The sequence below is a fragment of the Thermobia domestica genome, chromosome 10, assembly GCF_964235325.1.
Source record: "Thermobia domestica chromosome 10, izTheDome1.hap1.1, whole genome shotgun sequence".
Lineage (NCBI taxonomy): Eukaryota > Metazoa > Arthropoda > Insecta > Zygentoma > Lepismatidae > Thermobia > Thermobia domestica.
Genome location: NC_137463.1, coordinates 16,673,793 through 16,690,132, shown reverse-complemented (window position 1 = coordinate 16,690,132; position 16,340 = coordinate 16,673,793). Strand labels below are relative to the sequence as shown.

The window sequence follows — 16,340 nt, the reverse complement described above, 5'->3', positions numbered from 1 at the left end:
CAACGTTGTGTGTATTTGTGTGGTTCATCATGTTCGTCTTCTGTTATACATCTTGTATGTTCTTCGTAAGAGTAGGTCATGGCTTTGAGAACTCTCAATGCTAAGTTAAATATAATGTCTGGGATGAAGAAATTCGGAAATAGACCAGAACTGGTTCCACTTACTCAGAAGCTTCTTACATCTGCTAAGTCTGCTTACCGTAACTACAAAGCATACTTAGAAAACCTAAGAAAGGAGGAAGCTCAAAAAGAAGAAGAAAGGATGGAACAAAACAACAAAGAGGCGATGGAGAAATTGACAAAGGAAAAAAGGGGCATGATGAGATTTTGGTCACTTTCTCGTGCTTTTAGTCACTTTTTCGTGTGCTTTTGGTCACTTTTCAACTATTTACAAGAGACCAGACCACTATGAGCCCTGTATTTTTTTTCTTTAGCATTGGAAAGCCTCCTGTAACTTGATTTACATCGATAAGAGGATCACCATTTTCTCTTTCCCACTCATTCGAGTAGTGAACACACCGTCTCGTGAGCTTGGCCTCGTAAAGCGACACTGTCCACTTTTTGAATATTTCTTTACAGGCGAGTGAATTCTTCGTCGCCCCCGACTTCGACCAATGGGATTTGCACTTTCTGCCGCTTCATTCATTTCAGAGGACACATACACAAATTAAGAGAGTCAGAAATAAATAATGCACTAAACGCTATAGCATACACGAAACACGAAATTATTCACTGCAAGTAAATCTCAAGTTTATAAAATTAATGATACAAAAACGAAAACTAAAAAGAATGCTCTCAATAACCATCAGGTTGACTACCAGGGTTTGAAAAAACCCGGGTATTTTTGAAAAAACCCAACCCACCTGGGACCATGTGGGTTTTTTTCGGGTTTAATTGGTTTTTTTCGAAATATTTCAATCTCTTTGGGGTAATAATGTTAAAATATGATTTATATTTCATGAGTGTCATTGTCACAACTTGCAACAACTTTCTATTTACTGCTGTTTTGAAAAAAATGCCGCCATTTTGAAATTTTATATTGGATCGCCGAAAAAATCCATACAGCAAATTTAGAATGTCTTGTTCTTCTACCCTCAAAATATCAACTTAAAAAGTCCGAAAATTGCACCTTGTAGCATGGGTACCCGCTATTTTGAAAAATGGACGCCATTTTGAAATTTTATGCCGCCAAAATATATACAGCTAATTTAGTCTTTCGTGCTTTCTACTTTGAAAATTTCAACTTGAAAGACCTAAAATCGCGCTTTGTAGCGTGGATATAAGCAGCGGCGCAAATTTGTCTTCAGCATTGGGGGGACGGGTAACGGTATATATATATATATATATATATATATGCGATGTACAAAATATTTATGAAGGCGAAAAACAATGCTGAGGAGGATTACCCATGTCGGTCTCGGCGTCCTCCATAGGGGACATAAAATATGACATTATTATTGCTTTATAACTTTAAAATCCCCCCGGCAACATTGAAAACTGTTTACAAGGGATAATCCAAGTATGATCATTCCCTGTAAACAGTTTTCAATGTTGCCAGTCTGATTTTAAAGTTGTAAAGCAATAATAATATCGTCATATTTTATGTCCCCTGTGTGGGACTCCGAGACAACATGGGTAGGGGAGCAGAGTTGTCTTCAACATTGGGAGGCGGCCAGATTTGAGGCTTATTCTGGGAGGTATCAATTTCATCTCACTTTCCTTTGTGACAGTTGGACACAAATCATCACATTTCTTCCTAAAAGATACATTTCCAATCGGATTATTGAGGGGAACAGTTCCAAGATTGTAGGGGATATGTCCCCATCATCCCCCCGGGAGTTTCGCCAGTGGATATCAGCTATTTTTTTAAAAAAGCGCGCCATTTTGTAATTTTACGTTGGTATGCTGCCAAAATCTAAACAGAAAATTTAGAGTGTCTGTGGTTTGTATCCTGAAAATTTAAAAGACCGAAAGTTGAACACTGTGTGGTAAAGGCAGACAAACTAACAAATGTAGATCGAGTCATCCTAGGAGCCTCAGTGACGTTCGTCAAATATGAATACCAAATAGCTATATTAATTTAAAACAAAGACATAATTCATCAAAATGTCTTAAATATTTTTCAACGTAAAATAAATGGTCTTATTGTTGAAGTTCACTTTCGATGCTTTGTGCATTCAATTACGGGAATTACCCGAGCACTTGTTGCAAGACCGCTCTTTTCCGAAAATTAATTTAAAACAAAGATAGGCCTATAATTCATATTTTATAAAGTAAATGTTTCAAAATGTCTAAAATGAAATGAAATATCCTCCAACGTAAAATAAATAGATTTATTGTTGAAGTATTCACTTTCGATGTTTTGTGAGTTCAATTGCGGGAATTTCCCAAACACTTCGTTCACGACGGGTTTTCCCTGAAAATGCAGCTTGCTTTACTGTACATCGAAACTTCCATTAATACTGAAGTTTGAATGCAACACTTGAAATGGTAAGCGTTACGTAGTCTTCGGAGCTCCGACCATTAAGCTTCTTAATTTTGACAAGAATTTTTACGTTATTGCTAGTGTTGATTCTACAGAATGCTTATTTGAAGGCTAGCAACAAATGACTGAACTTAACTGCTGTTGTTGGAAAACCAAATTTTACTGAATACTTTTGTTACCATCAAAGGTAAGAAATAATACTAATAGTTTTACTAATGTATTTACATATTTACTGTTAGTACCGGCTCCTATGACCTTAAACCCGTCAACGTATGAGGGATAACGTTCCTCGGCGGCGCCGAGTCAGGAAACACCTTATTCACGGAAAGTATTTTCTAAAATATACAATCGCTTACTTTACTTCAAATAGGCTATAAGCATAATCCGCACATTAATTTGTTCTACAATTATCTCAAGCTAAGGTGAGGTTTTATTTATTTATTTATTCATTCATTCAGTGCATTTAGAGCTTTATAAAGGTCTTATGTTGATTATTGTTGTCTATCTTAACATCTTAACATGAAAGCATATAATTCGCCCAAAGAAAGTTTAAAATCTGATAAAAATAACTTTCAATGTGATCACCTTAGTTGTACCAATAATACACTAACAAAAAAGTCAAAAACCCAGGTGGGTTTTAAGATGGTTTTTTTCAGGTGGGTCCAACCCGAAAAAACCCGGTGGGTTTTTTCGGGCTGGGCCCACTTGGGCAAACCCTGTTGACTACTAAAGTTGACATTCGACTAAAAGAATGTGCATTGGTTTATATTTAAATTGACAACGTGCGGAAAGGGTGAAATGTTTACCATTGCAGAGTGAGAGAAATGAGCCACTATAATTGGCTGATGTTACCATAGAAACAGATCTTCTTGCCTGCCTTCTTCTGACCACGTGCAGAAGGAAAAAAAAAAAAAAAAAAAAAGAATAAAGCAACTGTCAGCAAGGACAAAGGACTGAATGCAGAGCATTTGACATCATGAAATTGCCTCCAACTCCTAGATTATGGATTAGTGAATACAGATGAATGGAACACTATACAGATAAAATTGTTACATTCTGAGTTCTTTGAAGTTAAGAAAAAAATCCTTTGACAGCGTGATCAAACTTGGTCTTGTACACTTCTGTTCATAAAAACCTAGAATCCCTTACAGAGGCTGTCGTAAAAAGTGAGCCTAGATCCATCGCAATTGTCACAGATCTGAACAGGAAATTGGATTTTCCCCTCTGTACTTTATATAGACACTAGCTGTAAGAAGTACTTCTACCGACGGTAGTCGAGCGTGGTGAGGCACTGAGTCTTCGTAAAGATCTTGAGACTTGAAGATCGAGGGTTCAAAACTTTTTTTTTTTTTTTTAATTTTTTAAACATGAAGATATGATGAAATGATAAAAAGTGTAATATTTGTTGACATATAAATTTCAAATTCAGTTCTTTGATGCTAAAATTGGTGTTCATTGCCTATATTTCATTTTTTTTTTAAATTTTTGCTTTTAGTTCCGTAACAAATACTTACAAGACTCCTCTGTTGAAATCTCTAGAATAATCAGCAGGGTGTCTACTGATACTGGAAATACTTGAATTATACTGGAATTTAATTTTGATACTGGAAAGTTGATCCACATACTGGAAAAATAATGAAACAGGAAATTTGTCAACAATGCTTTTTTGTAATTGTTTTAATAGTCCTAGAAACAGTTTTGTATTCATTGAGATTGTTTCATGACTCAAAACAATTTAAATGAAATAATAATAATAATAATAATAATAATAGTAATAATAATAGTAATAATAATATAAGGAATCCATCAACTATTCTTACGTTCATCGCTTCTGAATACTGGATGAAGAACAAATGCATAAATGGAAGGAGACTCGGGGAGTTCAGCAGTGATCGTATGAGTGTCAACTTCCCCTGGCGTGTTGCGCAGAAGAGGAAGGGGATTAAGTGAAAAGTGCACATCTTACATTCATTACACACATTTACATTCATCCACAAATACTCTACTCATCTGTATTTCATTTATTTTTCACTTTTTCTCACTTTTACATTCTTTCCATCTGGGTAGCTGGTCCTCTTCATCCCGCTGGACCCCCTTCCTGATTTTGACTTCAATTCTTTCCTATTTTGACAATTTTTCAACTAACCCGACTTGGACATATTTCTATATATTACATGCATCTACTGAATTCTATTTTTAACTGCTGTCAATTTTTTTATACTATAATTCAAGCACTTCGACTTCACTGTCGGCCAACCTTGCAAATGGCGATGTCCACCATTTGTAAACTTTTGTACACTTTATTATACAAATAAGTCAATTTCTGCACAAATAAGTCAATATTTCTGCATTTATGGCACATTTGACCTTAGTTGTTGGTGCACCTAATTATTAAACACCATTAATGGTGACGAAGACAAGACAAGAAGGAGACTCATTAAAACTGAAATAATCAAGAGTGTGATCATTCCTTAGGAACTTTAAAAAATAATTGTATTAGGTACTGGAATTTTGCTGACAGTTATACTGAACATACTAGAAATGCACTGGAATTTTGAAAATGAAACTCAGCAGACACCGTGATCAGTGACACTCAGACTGAAATAGATGAAAATAAGCATGTAATTAGTGATATATTACTAATTTTATGGCTAATAAAATAATTTCTACTGCAAATATATTTGATAACCAATTAATCATACAATACTGACAAATTAAAAAAAAATCTAGTAAAGTACACTCACTGCAATGAAGGTAACTTTCATTTTCTTTACTATCACGAATATAGATGTCTATCACTTACTGTAAAACGAAGTTGCTGCTCCCAATCTTATGAAAAATTTCCAGATCTTTTTTGCGTTTTCGTAAATAATCGTCCGATATGAATTTATTATGCATAGTAGTACCTTTGGAAGTGTCTTTACTGAGATTTCTGTAAGCTTCAAAAGTTTAATATCACTTTCTATTGCAGTTGGCATTGAAGTATAGTGCATGCAATGGTAAGATGTTTTTAAGAGTTCTTTGAGCTTGTAGTATCAATTCCAAGAAGTCAAATAAAGATACTAGTCTTACCTGAATACAGATGAATACAATAATCAAAGATATTAAAATAGCAGATTTTTGTTTAACTCGGACTACTTTATATATATCCAAGAAAAATTGTAGCTAATGACAAAGTAGACAAAAGCTTCGATTCTTTTGATGTATTTTACGTCATGGTTAGTGTTTGTTCATACTCATTTTTGACACCTGTTGATAAAATGAAACTAGTTTTTGATTACAAGCAAGTATTGCTCTGGATGTTTGAAAAATAAAACTCTGCAAGAGCAAGTGGAGACATACTAGATTTCAAATATTTATTCAAGCGAGCAGTAACGGACCTTTAAAAAAATCTTGGAATCATATTACCGAAATAGGTGCTCACACCCCCGTGTCAGAAGCAATTAGTGAAAGATAGGGGTCTGCAGTAAGCAATATTATGATAATTGTCTTGCAGCCAGTGATTTTTCGTTTGAAGTGATTGGCACAAGTGATCGACTTACATTAAGGTAAATGGACCTGGTGCTGGATACAAGAGAAACAGGAAGTTTTCTTTTCCTTTTCTTCTTTTTTTAACTGACTTTGTCAGAAATTTGGTAATTAATACCACAATTTCAAGTCTGTTTCTGGGGACAAATTGTCTGAAGATGAGACATCCGAAGTAAGGAACAAGGGGACTTAAATGATTCATTGCCATCTTTTATAATAAACTGTACTTTCTTTTTGAGTACATATGTGCGAGGATTTCTTGATTGGTTACTTATTCAGTTATTCTACAGTCTTACAAGCCTCCTGTATATTTCTCCATAAATAAAAAGCCTATAAGTAAAAAATGGAACTCTGTTTGCTTTTATGCGCTTGAAAATTTTAGGTTATTTTATTACTGTATTATTAAAATGGTTGCTGAAAATATTTGGGATTCTCGTATACCATTTCAAAAAAGTTGAAAAACGTTCTGCTTTGAAAGTTTCATTACTTCATTAGCTTTTCTGTTGACAGTTTCAAACATGCGCACTGCCGTCTATCCCTTTCTTACACCAACACGTACTTGACGGTTTTAAATTACACTAATTTTTGTCAGTGTTCATAGATGGCTGCAATTTTACAGACTTTGCGCTATGCCACGCAAAAAATCTATCGTAACTCTCAAAGTGGTCTGAATAACCTCCTTGATGTGCTCAACCCTTCGTCCAGCAAAGCCTCCTGTCATGTCATAGATTATTAGTACGGGGATGTAAGATAAGATTCTGCTGGGTTCCGATACATTTGGTCATAGCTGGTAATAGAGGCATGCCAAGCAGCGAAAGTTAAATGCCGATGAAGCGAAAAAGCTCCATCTTCCCATACCCACCATAGATTGTGTTCACTAAACAGTTTCATCAGCGCTTTCAACTCGAATGGAACCAAGTTGTCAACAATATGTATTGAAGTCTGAACTTGTCTGGATCACCAAGTCAAGTTCTTGCCGGAAGGAACAACTTCCACTCGGTTTGGCGTCCAACATTCACACTTAACACAAGTATTTCTACTGCGTGACTATGACTCACCATTGTCCGTGTCCTATGAAACTCGATAAAGTATTCTGCATCTATGTATGCATTGTCCTCCTTCAGCTTCTAGCTGACTTTGCCGTATAATCAGACCTACGAACACTGCTTGGAGATGATCAGTAAATGATCTCTCAAAATTTTGTGTTCGTCACCTGCACGTTCTATCCAAATCATGGTCGTCTTAGTGTTTTCTTCCTCCTATGTGTTCGTCTCTTGTCACTAAATGCGTTCTTCCTTTCCAGTCTGTGATAATCCCGACATGTATTTGACTTCTCTTATATTTCATACTAACTTAGGGCTTGCTTTACCCTTGTGATTGTCACTGTATTACCATGACATTGAAAGTGCAAAATATGTACAGTATAAGACATCCAATTCCAGTGCCTGTTTCTTAACTTGACCTATATTTCAAACCTCAGAACTCCGGAGCTTCCTTAGCACCTCCTTCCCTACACTGTAGTAAATCTAATGTGTGGTGTATTGCTTACAATTTGCCGTGACAGAAGAGGATGTGCTACTAGCATTGGTAAGGCAGCATTATTATAAAACTTGTTAAATTCGTAATGTATATAAGAACGTAAATGGAACCACTGAATCAGATAAGGATGGAAGAATTACAGAAGTAGAATGGTTCTTTATAGACTGGCTTACTGATTTAAGGTTTAACACATGTAAAGTTCCGTGTAAGATGATACCTTTGCTGATTTATTTACAAAATTGTTCCTTGTATTACATAAAAATTTCTTGAATCTTTTGACTGATTTCCCAACGATCATTTTATAATCATGTCAAAGGAGAACACGTTGTTTCGGGTCTATGTCAATGTGTCTGCTGATACTACTAAGAATATACTGGAAATTGTATAATATTGTAGAAATGTAACAATTTCCTTTGAGATCCTTCAAGATGGCAGCTCCATCATCTGGCTGTAGATGGTGATGGAGCTAATTAGCCAACCACTTAAGTAACTTCTCGCAGAGAGATAGAAAATTGGAATTGAAACTCAAACCTCTGCTCGAGCCTGCAGAAGAGGAGACAAAAGCTTTGGAAACAGAAATGAACAGCATGAAAAAAATAATAAAGTCGAAACCTGGAAACATTATTTTTTAACGTATTTTATATGCATTTTGTATTCATTTAATATATGCGAAGTATCAAGATAATAGCACATCCAGATTCGTAAGCACGAACATTAGGCGTGTTACACTTGCATATTTGTAATTAATTCGTCTTCTACATAACAGTGTTTTCTGTACCAAATGTAATACGAATGTAAATATGTATATATTGTAATGTTTGGTAGAGTCAAATGATATACAGGGTGTCTTTTCCGCTTCACCAAGTTTTATTACAAAATATAATAAATACAAGTGTGTCTAATTCAATGTCTCTTCCTCAATGACCAAGTGAAGGAATACTAAATGTTTTGCCGGGTGCCCCTTCCACTCATGGCGGTTTCCAGAACACTTTGGCAGGTTGTAGGTTAGACTTGGATTATAAGTTTAAGATGGATCCCTAGTTCAGTGCGACATATGGTAAGGAAGAGGTGCTCCTAGTCCACAGCGACATAGGAAGGTAAAGGTTAGGCGATCAGTTGGTCGACTGATCTGGGTCCCTCGGTGGTCCTCCTTTTATTTGTCCTCCTCGGGTACTTCCGTGAGGTCCGTCTGTTTCGGTGTTCCTCGGTGTCTTCCGGGTTGGCCTGTTGTCTGCTAGGTTGTTTGTAAATATTAGCACGTGTTGAGCTGACACGTGCGTCTGTTGTGATGTGGGGATCCTTGCAATATAATACGGCGAACCAGGTAGAGAAAGGTTTGGGGCTGAGAGGTAGGATTTAAGGCCAACATACACAGAAAAAAGAGGTGTGCATCACGACAGACATTTTGGGAGAAGTAACGTTAACGTTCAGAAAACACACACACACACACACACACACACATATATATATATATATATATATATATATATATATATATATATATATATATATATATATTATTGATTTATTTAGTCTTGGTCCCCTTTTAACTGTGATTAATGACTTACACATGTGGGTTTGGGAGTCCACTTTGCTTTTTTTCTCTTTTTCTCCCTCGCCAACCAAAGGTAGATGCTGCGAAAATGAACACACTGACTAACTGTGCATATGGTTTATTTCTTGTCAACAGAAAAAAGATTTTCTGGTGAAAGTGTCATAGCGCATGTATTAGTTGCTAAGTGAAGTCTTGACCCGACTACGGTAGGTGAAATAGTTTTGTAGCTATAGACCTTTAAAGTTAATTTTTTTTTTTTTTTTTTTTGTGTGTGTGTGTTCGGCAGCCTATAACTCCAAAATGAAGCATTTGTGCACCCAGGTTGGTCTATACTTTTTGTCTTATCTTAGTGTCAGGAATCACCTCCCAAACGTTGATAGACAGATAGTTTACCCTAGTATATTGAAAATTATTGTAGGAATACACTTGGAATCTGGAGATACAGTGGGAATAACGAAGTTCATCAGACACATTATGTGCGCTTCGAGCTTGAGTTTCCATTTTATATTAAATTACATCCACTTACCACACGGTGCTCAAAATACCAAAATGTTGATAGTCGAGGAAGAAACCCAAAAGTAATATTGGTGTGGTATTACGATAAGGTTCTATTTTCCAAGTACCAGCAATTTTTATTTTTCTATACAATGTTGTTCATTGAAGGAACTTAATCTAATGATAACATGGGGAGAAAAAGAAGCCAGTCTTATTGATTCATGAGAGTGCTTTATGAGAAGTCTCGGCTTTCTGATATTATTATTACTATTATTATTCTTCTTTCTTTTATAGATACACAAAATTATCGGATTTGCACCGACATTACTTCAGGTTGTAATGATGTCAGATGTAGACATGCCTGTACGACAAGCAGGTGAGTAATCTATTTTTGAGAGTTTGATTCAAGGTGTGTGTGTGTGTAATTTTTATATTATGTGCAGTAACTTAGTTTTTTTTGTAATTGTATATGAAAGTTCCGTTCTTGGAATACGTGGTAGCTTCATATTCAATGAAAACTTAAAGGAAGAAAAAGATAATAACGTCAAATTTTAATTTCCTTATCTGTATCTACCAAAAATTAGGTATGCGCTAAATATTTCATATAAGGGACTAGTCTTCTTCGGTATTCTTCTTACGCTTATTCTATTTTATGAAGGTAATTGATCACATTAAATTGCTTCAACTCCATTCTATTATTAAAATAAAAAATAGATCACTTGTTATAGAGGTAAAACGAAGGTGGTATATAAACACTGTAGTTTTTTGACTTAAAAATTTCTTCAATGAAAAAAAAAATCCTAAAGAACTCTACCTAAGATACAAACAATTTTTGAAATCTTCAAACTGCTATCTTAAAACAATTGTTCTATTTAAGAATTAAATACTTTGAAGATGTATAATGTATTAGGGAGTTGAGTGCATAGGGAAATGTGGACATTTCTATACAAGGTGATTTTTTTTTTTAACTTGACAGCAAAATATCAAGAGAAATAAGCGGAAAAATGTCTGAAATAAAAAAAAAAAAATAATACTTTTGAAGGGGAAATCAATCTGTGATAAAATTAGCCCTCTCGTGTGATGTGGTGTGATATTGGATAACATTCTGGCAAAAGTCTAGAAAGTCGTGACACCTAAACATCCATCGCCAAACAATGTTACACCATTCGGAGAAAAGAAACTCTACGTTTGATGCCACATGATCTGACTGAAAAACGTTAACTCGATCGAATTTCGATCTTCGAGCCTAGTGAAACATCGAGCGTGATCCACATCGAACGTGCCAGGAACTTGAACAAGAGTTTGGAGTGTTGGAGGAAACCATTCCATTGCATCTGCACAACCTTGGGAAGACTTGGAAGCTCAATAACTGGGTTCGTCATGTTCTGACCGAGAAAACCAAACTCCAGCGACTCACCATTGGCTCTTCATTGCTGTCACCCCACAAGAAAGTCCCACTTCTGGACGAGATATTGACATGTGACGAGAAATTGGTGTTCTGTAGTAACCGCAAGAGAAAATATGATTGGTCGTTCCCTGGTTTTGTGGCATTTACCCCCAAACAAAACAATCAACAGAAGGGTCTGCTCTGTGTTTGATTCACCAGCGCTGGTATTGTGCACTTTAAGTTGCTAGATAGTTGCAAAACCATCACTGTAGGGATGTACTTGTCCCAGTTGCAAAGGGTTGAAGTTGCACTGTCAGAAGCAGCCAGTTAACAGAAAAGGAGTGATCCTTCTTTAAGACAATGCCAAACCTCCTACGGCGAAAGCGACCAAGGAGGTGATCAACACGCTTGGGAAGTCCTATCTAATCCTCCTTACTCCTTGAACATCGCTCCATCCAACTATCATCTATTTTTGGTCGTCGATAAGCATTTGCGTGAACAGCAGTTCCGAAACCGTGGTGGTGATGCGCAGGCCGTAGGATAATTGGTTATAGAGACAAGAACTTTTAAAAACACGGGATTTATAAGCTTTTCTCTTTAAGAACATGTAATTGAAGCTGAAGGAGATTATTTTGCTGAATAAGATGCATTTGAATGAAAATACGGGTCGTTGTTTTTTTTACTGAAACATACGGCACGAACTTTTTTGGATACCTGGTAATTATTGGTTCATCATCTAACTTTCGGCTGGAACACGGATTAAAAACGAGAGTAGATAAAATAAAAACACGAAGGAGTGAAGAAGGGTAAAGTTGTCGGGACACCTTGTCAGATACACAAGACTTGGTCGAGTTTGACAAAACCACTCATCGTTTGAAAGATACTCCCGTTGACAGTGTGCCAACATAGCTCTTTCCCGATTTCTTTTTATTCCCTAATGTTTTTATTGGCTTTATATAATATTTCGCCAAGATTATATAAAGCTTTAGCCAAAAGCCGTGCAGAAGTTAGGCGTGGAAGGAAACTTCTTGAGCTGTCTACATTCTTTTGAATCAAACCTGTTTTTCTGTAGGTCAACAAATAACTTCTTTCAGTAAGGAACGTTTAGTGTTGTACTTAAAAGTGGAAAGCCTACATGTACCATGTATGTATTTTATTCATAGGAATACAATATATGCCGATAAAATATAATTAAAGTGCTATTTTTTTAATGTAAAAGTCTTTTTGATTACTCTATTTCTTATGCAAACAAAATTCTTTAATTGCAGGTGTAATTTTCTTGAAGAATCTTGTTACACAATATTGGGCTGACAAGGAAGCGGAACCTGGTCAGCCAATCCCCTTTAATTTACACGAACAAGATCGCGCAATGATCAGGGATGCCATTGTTGATGCTGTTGTCCATGCCCCAGAATTAATTAGGTATGTAATCAGTTAAATATTGAATATTTTAATTGACTTTCTAGAGTCAAAGCTTGAGATAACTTAATAATCATCGGTTTTCGTATTTCAGGGTTCAGCTTGCAGTGTGCGTGAGCAACATAGTAAAACATGACTTCCCTGGAAGATGGACACAGATTGTCGACAAAATTAGCATCTATTTACAAAATCCTGACTTGGGAGGCTGGTCAGGTGCTCTTTTATGTTTATACCAGTTAGTGAAAAACTTCGAGTAAGTATTGTATGGTGTTTAAAGTATAGAGTAATTATGTATTACATTTTGTAGGCATGATAAATAAAGGCAGTTGTATTCTACAAGAGATGAAAAAATAGGAATAGAAAACTTTTGGAAAAAAAAATCACAATTTCATGTATTGTTTGCATTCCTAAATAACCATTTCGGGTTATTGGTCATCTAAAGAACACAGTAAGTTGTTTAGAGACGTAGGAAATGTGTAGAAGATGAACATCACACATTTTCGTATCAAGTGGTCTGGAGACCAAACAGAATCCATTTATATATATATTTAATATCTTGCTAGAAACTATCATTTCCATTAAGTTGGACAAGCTAATATATTTTAATTAGCTAATGTACACGCATGTCTGTAAATGTGTTGTTGTAGGAATATAATTTGATAACGAATTCGCCCGGTGTTTCTTATAATGTTAGTATGTGTATAATCGGCAAAGACATGTACGTGGCAAATTTCATGTCAGAGCAGTAAATAAGAACAATAAAACGAAAATAAAACTTTCTTGTCCATTTAGCAACATTTTGTTTTACTCGTTCTAATTTTCGTATTTATAATTCTTTTCCTAGGAAATTTATCATAAATATACATTTCTCGATTATACATATAGTATCCGTGTTAAAAGTACCCTGCAAAATCATTATCAAATTATATTCTTACAAGAAGAAAGTTATAGATATGCAACAATCATTTTGAACATTAGTGTACATGAGAAACCACTACCGTATACGTTCCCGTATTCTGTTTTGAATTTCGGGTAAACTGTTTTTAATGCATACCTCTCAGAATAATGTATATTATAGGCATCCTCCTGAAGAAATTCGATTAGTGAAACCCTGCATATACGATGCTGAGATAGACATTCTTACAAGACAATAACAAGCTGATCTATTAGGGAAACTTCTACTTCATACAACGAGAAGCACGCCTACCTTTGTTTGTTTCAGCTTACCGTTATGCGCGACATACTTTACTTTGAATTTTCTATTTCCTGTACTAGCTGCAAATTCCACGATTCGCAATTTGAAAAGTTCTATATATCTGTGGTACATCCCTATTCTGATTGCCATCTTCCCAACGCACTCATCAGACAATCTGAAATACAATATAGACTGGAGGAAGAGAGGTTTTTTTTTTTTTTTTAAATTTTTATTTTATATATTTGGTCTAGGAATTAATTCGTGCGGTTTTACAAAAGATGGCGTAACTAGCTTATTGTCCCATGGTTTCGTTGATCCAAACATGCGTTGAAAACTACTGTCATTGAGCATCTTGTTTAGTATATGTCAGTTGCTTGAAGCGGAAACAACAACATTTTTTCTTCAACTGAAAATGGCGCGTTTTGTGCCTGATAAAGTGTTTTTGCGGGGAGTTATTCTTCATTGCTTTAACATGAAGAAAAGTGCTACCGCAAGTCATCATATTTTAGTGGAAGTGTTTGGTGAAAATTCTCTAGCTGAGCGAACGTGTCAGAAGTGGTTTGCACGGTTTAAAGGTGGTGATTTCAGCTTGGAAGACCAAAAGCAATTTGGACAGCCAAAAGAATTTGAAGATGAAGAATTGAGAGCATTGCTTGATCAGGATTCGTGTCAAACGCAGGACGAACTTGCAGAAGCATTTGGAGTTGAGCAAACAACAGTTTCCAAACGTCTCAAAGCCATAGGAATGATTCAAAAGATGTCTTATTGGGTTTCACATGAATTGAAAAGAAAGACGTTGAAAGAAGAAAAACCGTTTGCGAATTGCTGCTTCAAAGACAGAAAAGGAAGGGATTTTTGCATCGAATTGTAACTGGTGATGAGAAGTGGATTCATTACGAGAATCCTAAACGAAAAAAGGCCTGGGTGAAGCAAGGTGAACCAGGTCCTTCACAACCGAAACGAGATATTCATTGTGCAAAGGTTATGCTGTATATATGGTGGGATTTGAAACGTGTGGTGTACTATGAACTTCTGAAACTTGGTGAAACTATTAATGGACACCGCTATCGACAACAATTAATGCGTTTGAAGCAAGCTCTGACCTGAAAACGACCAGAATGGAATAACAGGCATAATAAACTTATTTATCAAGATGATAACGCTCGACCACATGTCGCAAAACCGGTCAAAACCTATTTGGAAAATGTCGGATGGAAAGTGTTACTCCACCCGCCATATTCACCAGACATTGCTCCGTCTGACTACTACTTGATCGATTGCATGAATAACGATTTGATTGGACAGCGGTTCACTTCTTCAGAAAATATCGAAAAATGGATCTTTGATTACATTGCGTCAAAAGATGAGGAATTCTTTCGACACGGAAACCGTAAATTGCCTGAAAGATGGGAGAAAGTAGTGGCTAGCGATGGACAATATTTTTGTTAACGTATTCATTTACAATGTTTTTGAAATAAAGCTTCAATTTTTATTAAAAACCGCACGAATTAATTCCTAGACCAATTATATATATATATATATATATATATATATATATATAATCATGACATGCTAAGTTTCACTCTTATCCATATATAGCAAATGACCACAGCAATCAAAAGGAATCGAAAAAGTGGTTTTGCAACTTTCTTTGTAGGTAACAGTTCCGCCGCAAATCAGTTTATGTGGGTATTCTTCCTATGAAAATAATAGATGCGGAATTTACGCAAGCAATATTTTTTCCCTTTTTAGATCTCAGAGAATTTAATATGAGTATTACGCTAGCGTATGCGATAGTTTAAAAAATTATATTCCTTTCGGAGTGTTTGTTTACTCACCGAATTTATTTTGCACTATTATGCTCTTCGACATAACAAATATAATCGCCATTTTCTTTGCAGGTGTCATATTTACAGAATTATGGGACGTATGTTTGCGTACACTAGGGTTAAAATTTGTATGTATAAAGATAACCAAGAAAGTTCTGTCCCTTTTTGTGGAAGTCTGTGTTTCATTGGCCCTTACACCGCGAGTTGAATGCGAATGGAGTTAAGGCGAAGGCCAGTTGTTGGTGTGGGTATATCCAACATATTACCTGGTTGTGGCAGTTCAATTAACCGTGAACTTGCGTAAAGACAGAGTGAACATGGGACTTTCACTGAGCTTCATAAGGGCGTGTATAGTGTACGAGTTCAAACTGGGGTCAAACGCCGCTGCAGCGGGGCGGAAGATACGCCAGACCTTTTGTGAGGAGTGTCTTGACTACGCGGACACTGCAGCGGTGGTTTAACAAGTTTAAGGACGGTGACAAAACACTCGAAGACACTCCTGCCACCACATGCCGGAAAACCAACACATGTACAAAATGATCTTCAAGGGGGAAGCACTACAAGTTGGGTCGATGTTCCCACATAATTTGACTCCGGGCCAGAAGGCAACGTGAGCAGGCACCTACGTTTCTTAGCTGTCTCCTCTGATGAAGGAGTAATTTCTGGACAGGGTGTTGACATGTGATGAGAAGTGGGTCCGGTACGAAGCACCACGGCGCCGTCGACATTGGTTAGAATCCCATGAACCGGTTCCAAAACAGCCGAAATCAGCACTGCACCAGAAGGTCCTCCTGTATGTTTGGTGAACTATTCGCGGCATCGTGCATCGGGAACTGCTCCTAGTTGGTCAGAGCATCAGTGCAACTGTGTACTATCAGCAGTTGAGCCGTGTTCAAGAAAAACTCAAAA

The 16,340-nt window shown here is 36.2% G+C and overlaps 1 protein-coding gene across 2 annotated transcripts in view; it reads left to right on the top strand.

Annotated features, from left to right (window-relative positions):
* Positions 1-16,340, top strand: part of msk (importin-7 msk) — a 93,454-nt gene that overhangs the window by 9,972 nt on the left and 67,142 nt on the right. For both annotated transcript variants that reach the window (XM_081727779.1, XM_081727778.1), the window contains exons 2-4: positions 9,896-9,977; positions 12,257-12,410; positions 12,502-12,660. In XM_081727779.1, the coding sequence (XP_081583905.1) occupies positions 9,896-9,977; positions 12,257-12,410; positions 12,502-12,660 (395 nt within the window). The remainder of the gene's footprint in view (positions 1-9,895; positions 9,978-12,256; positions 12,411-12,501; positions 12,661-16,340) is intronic.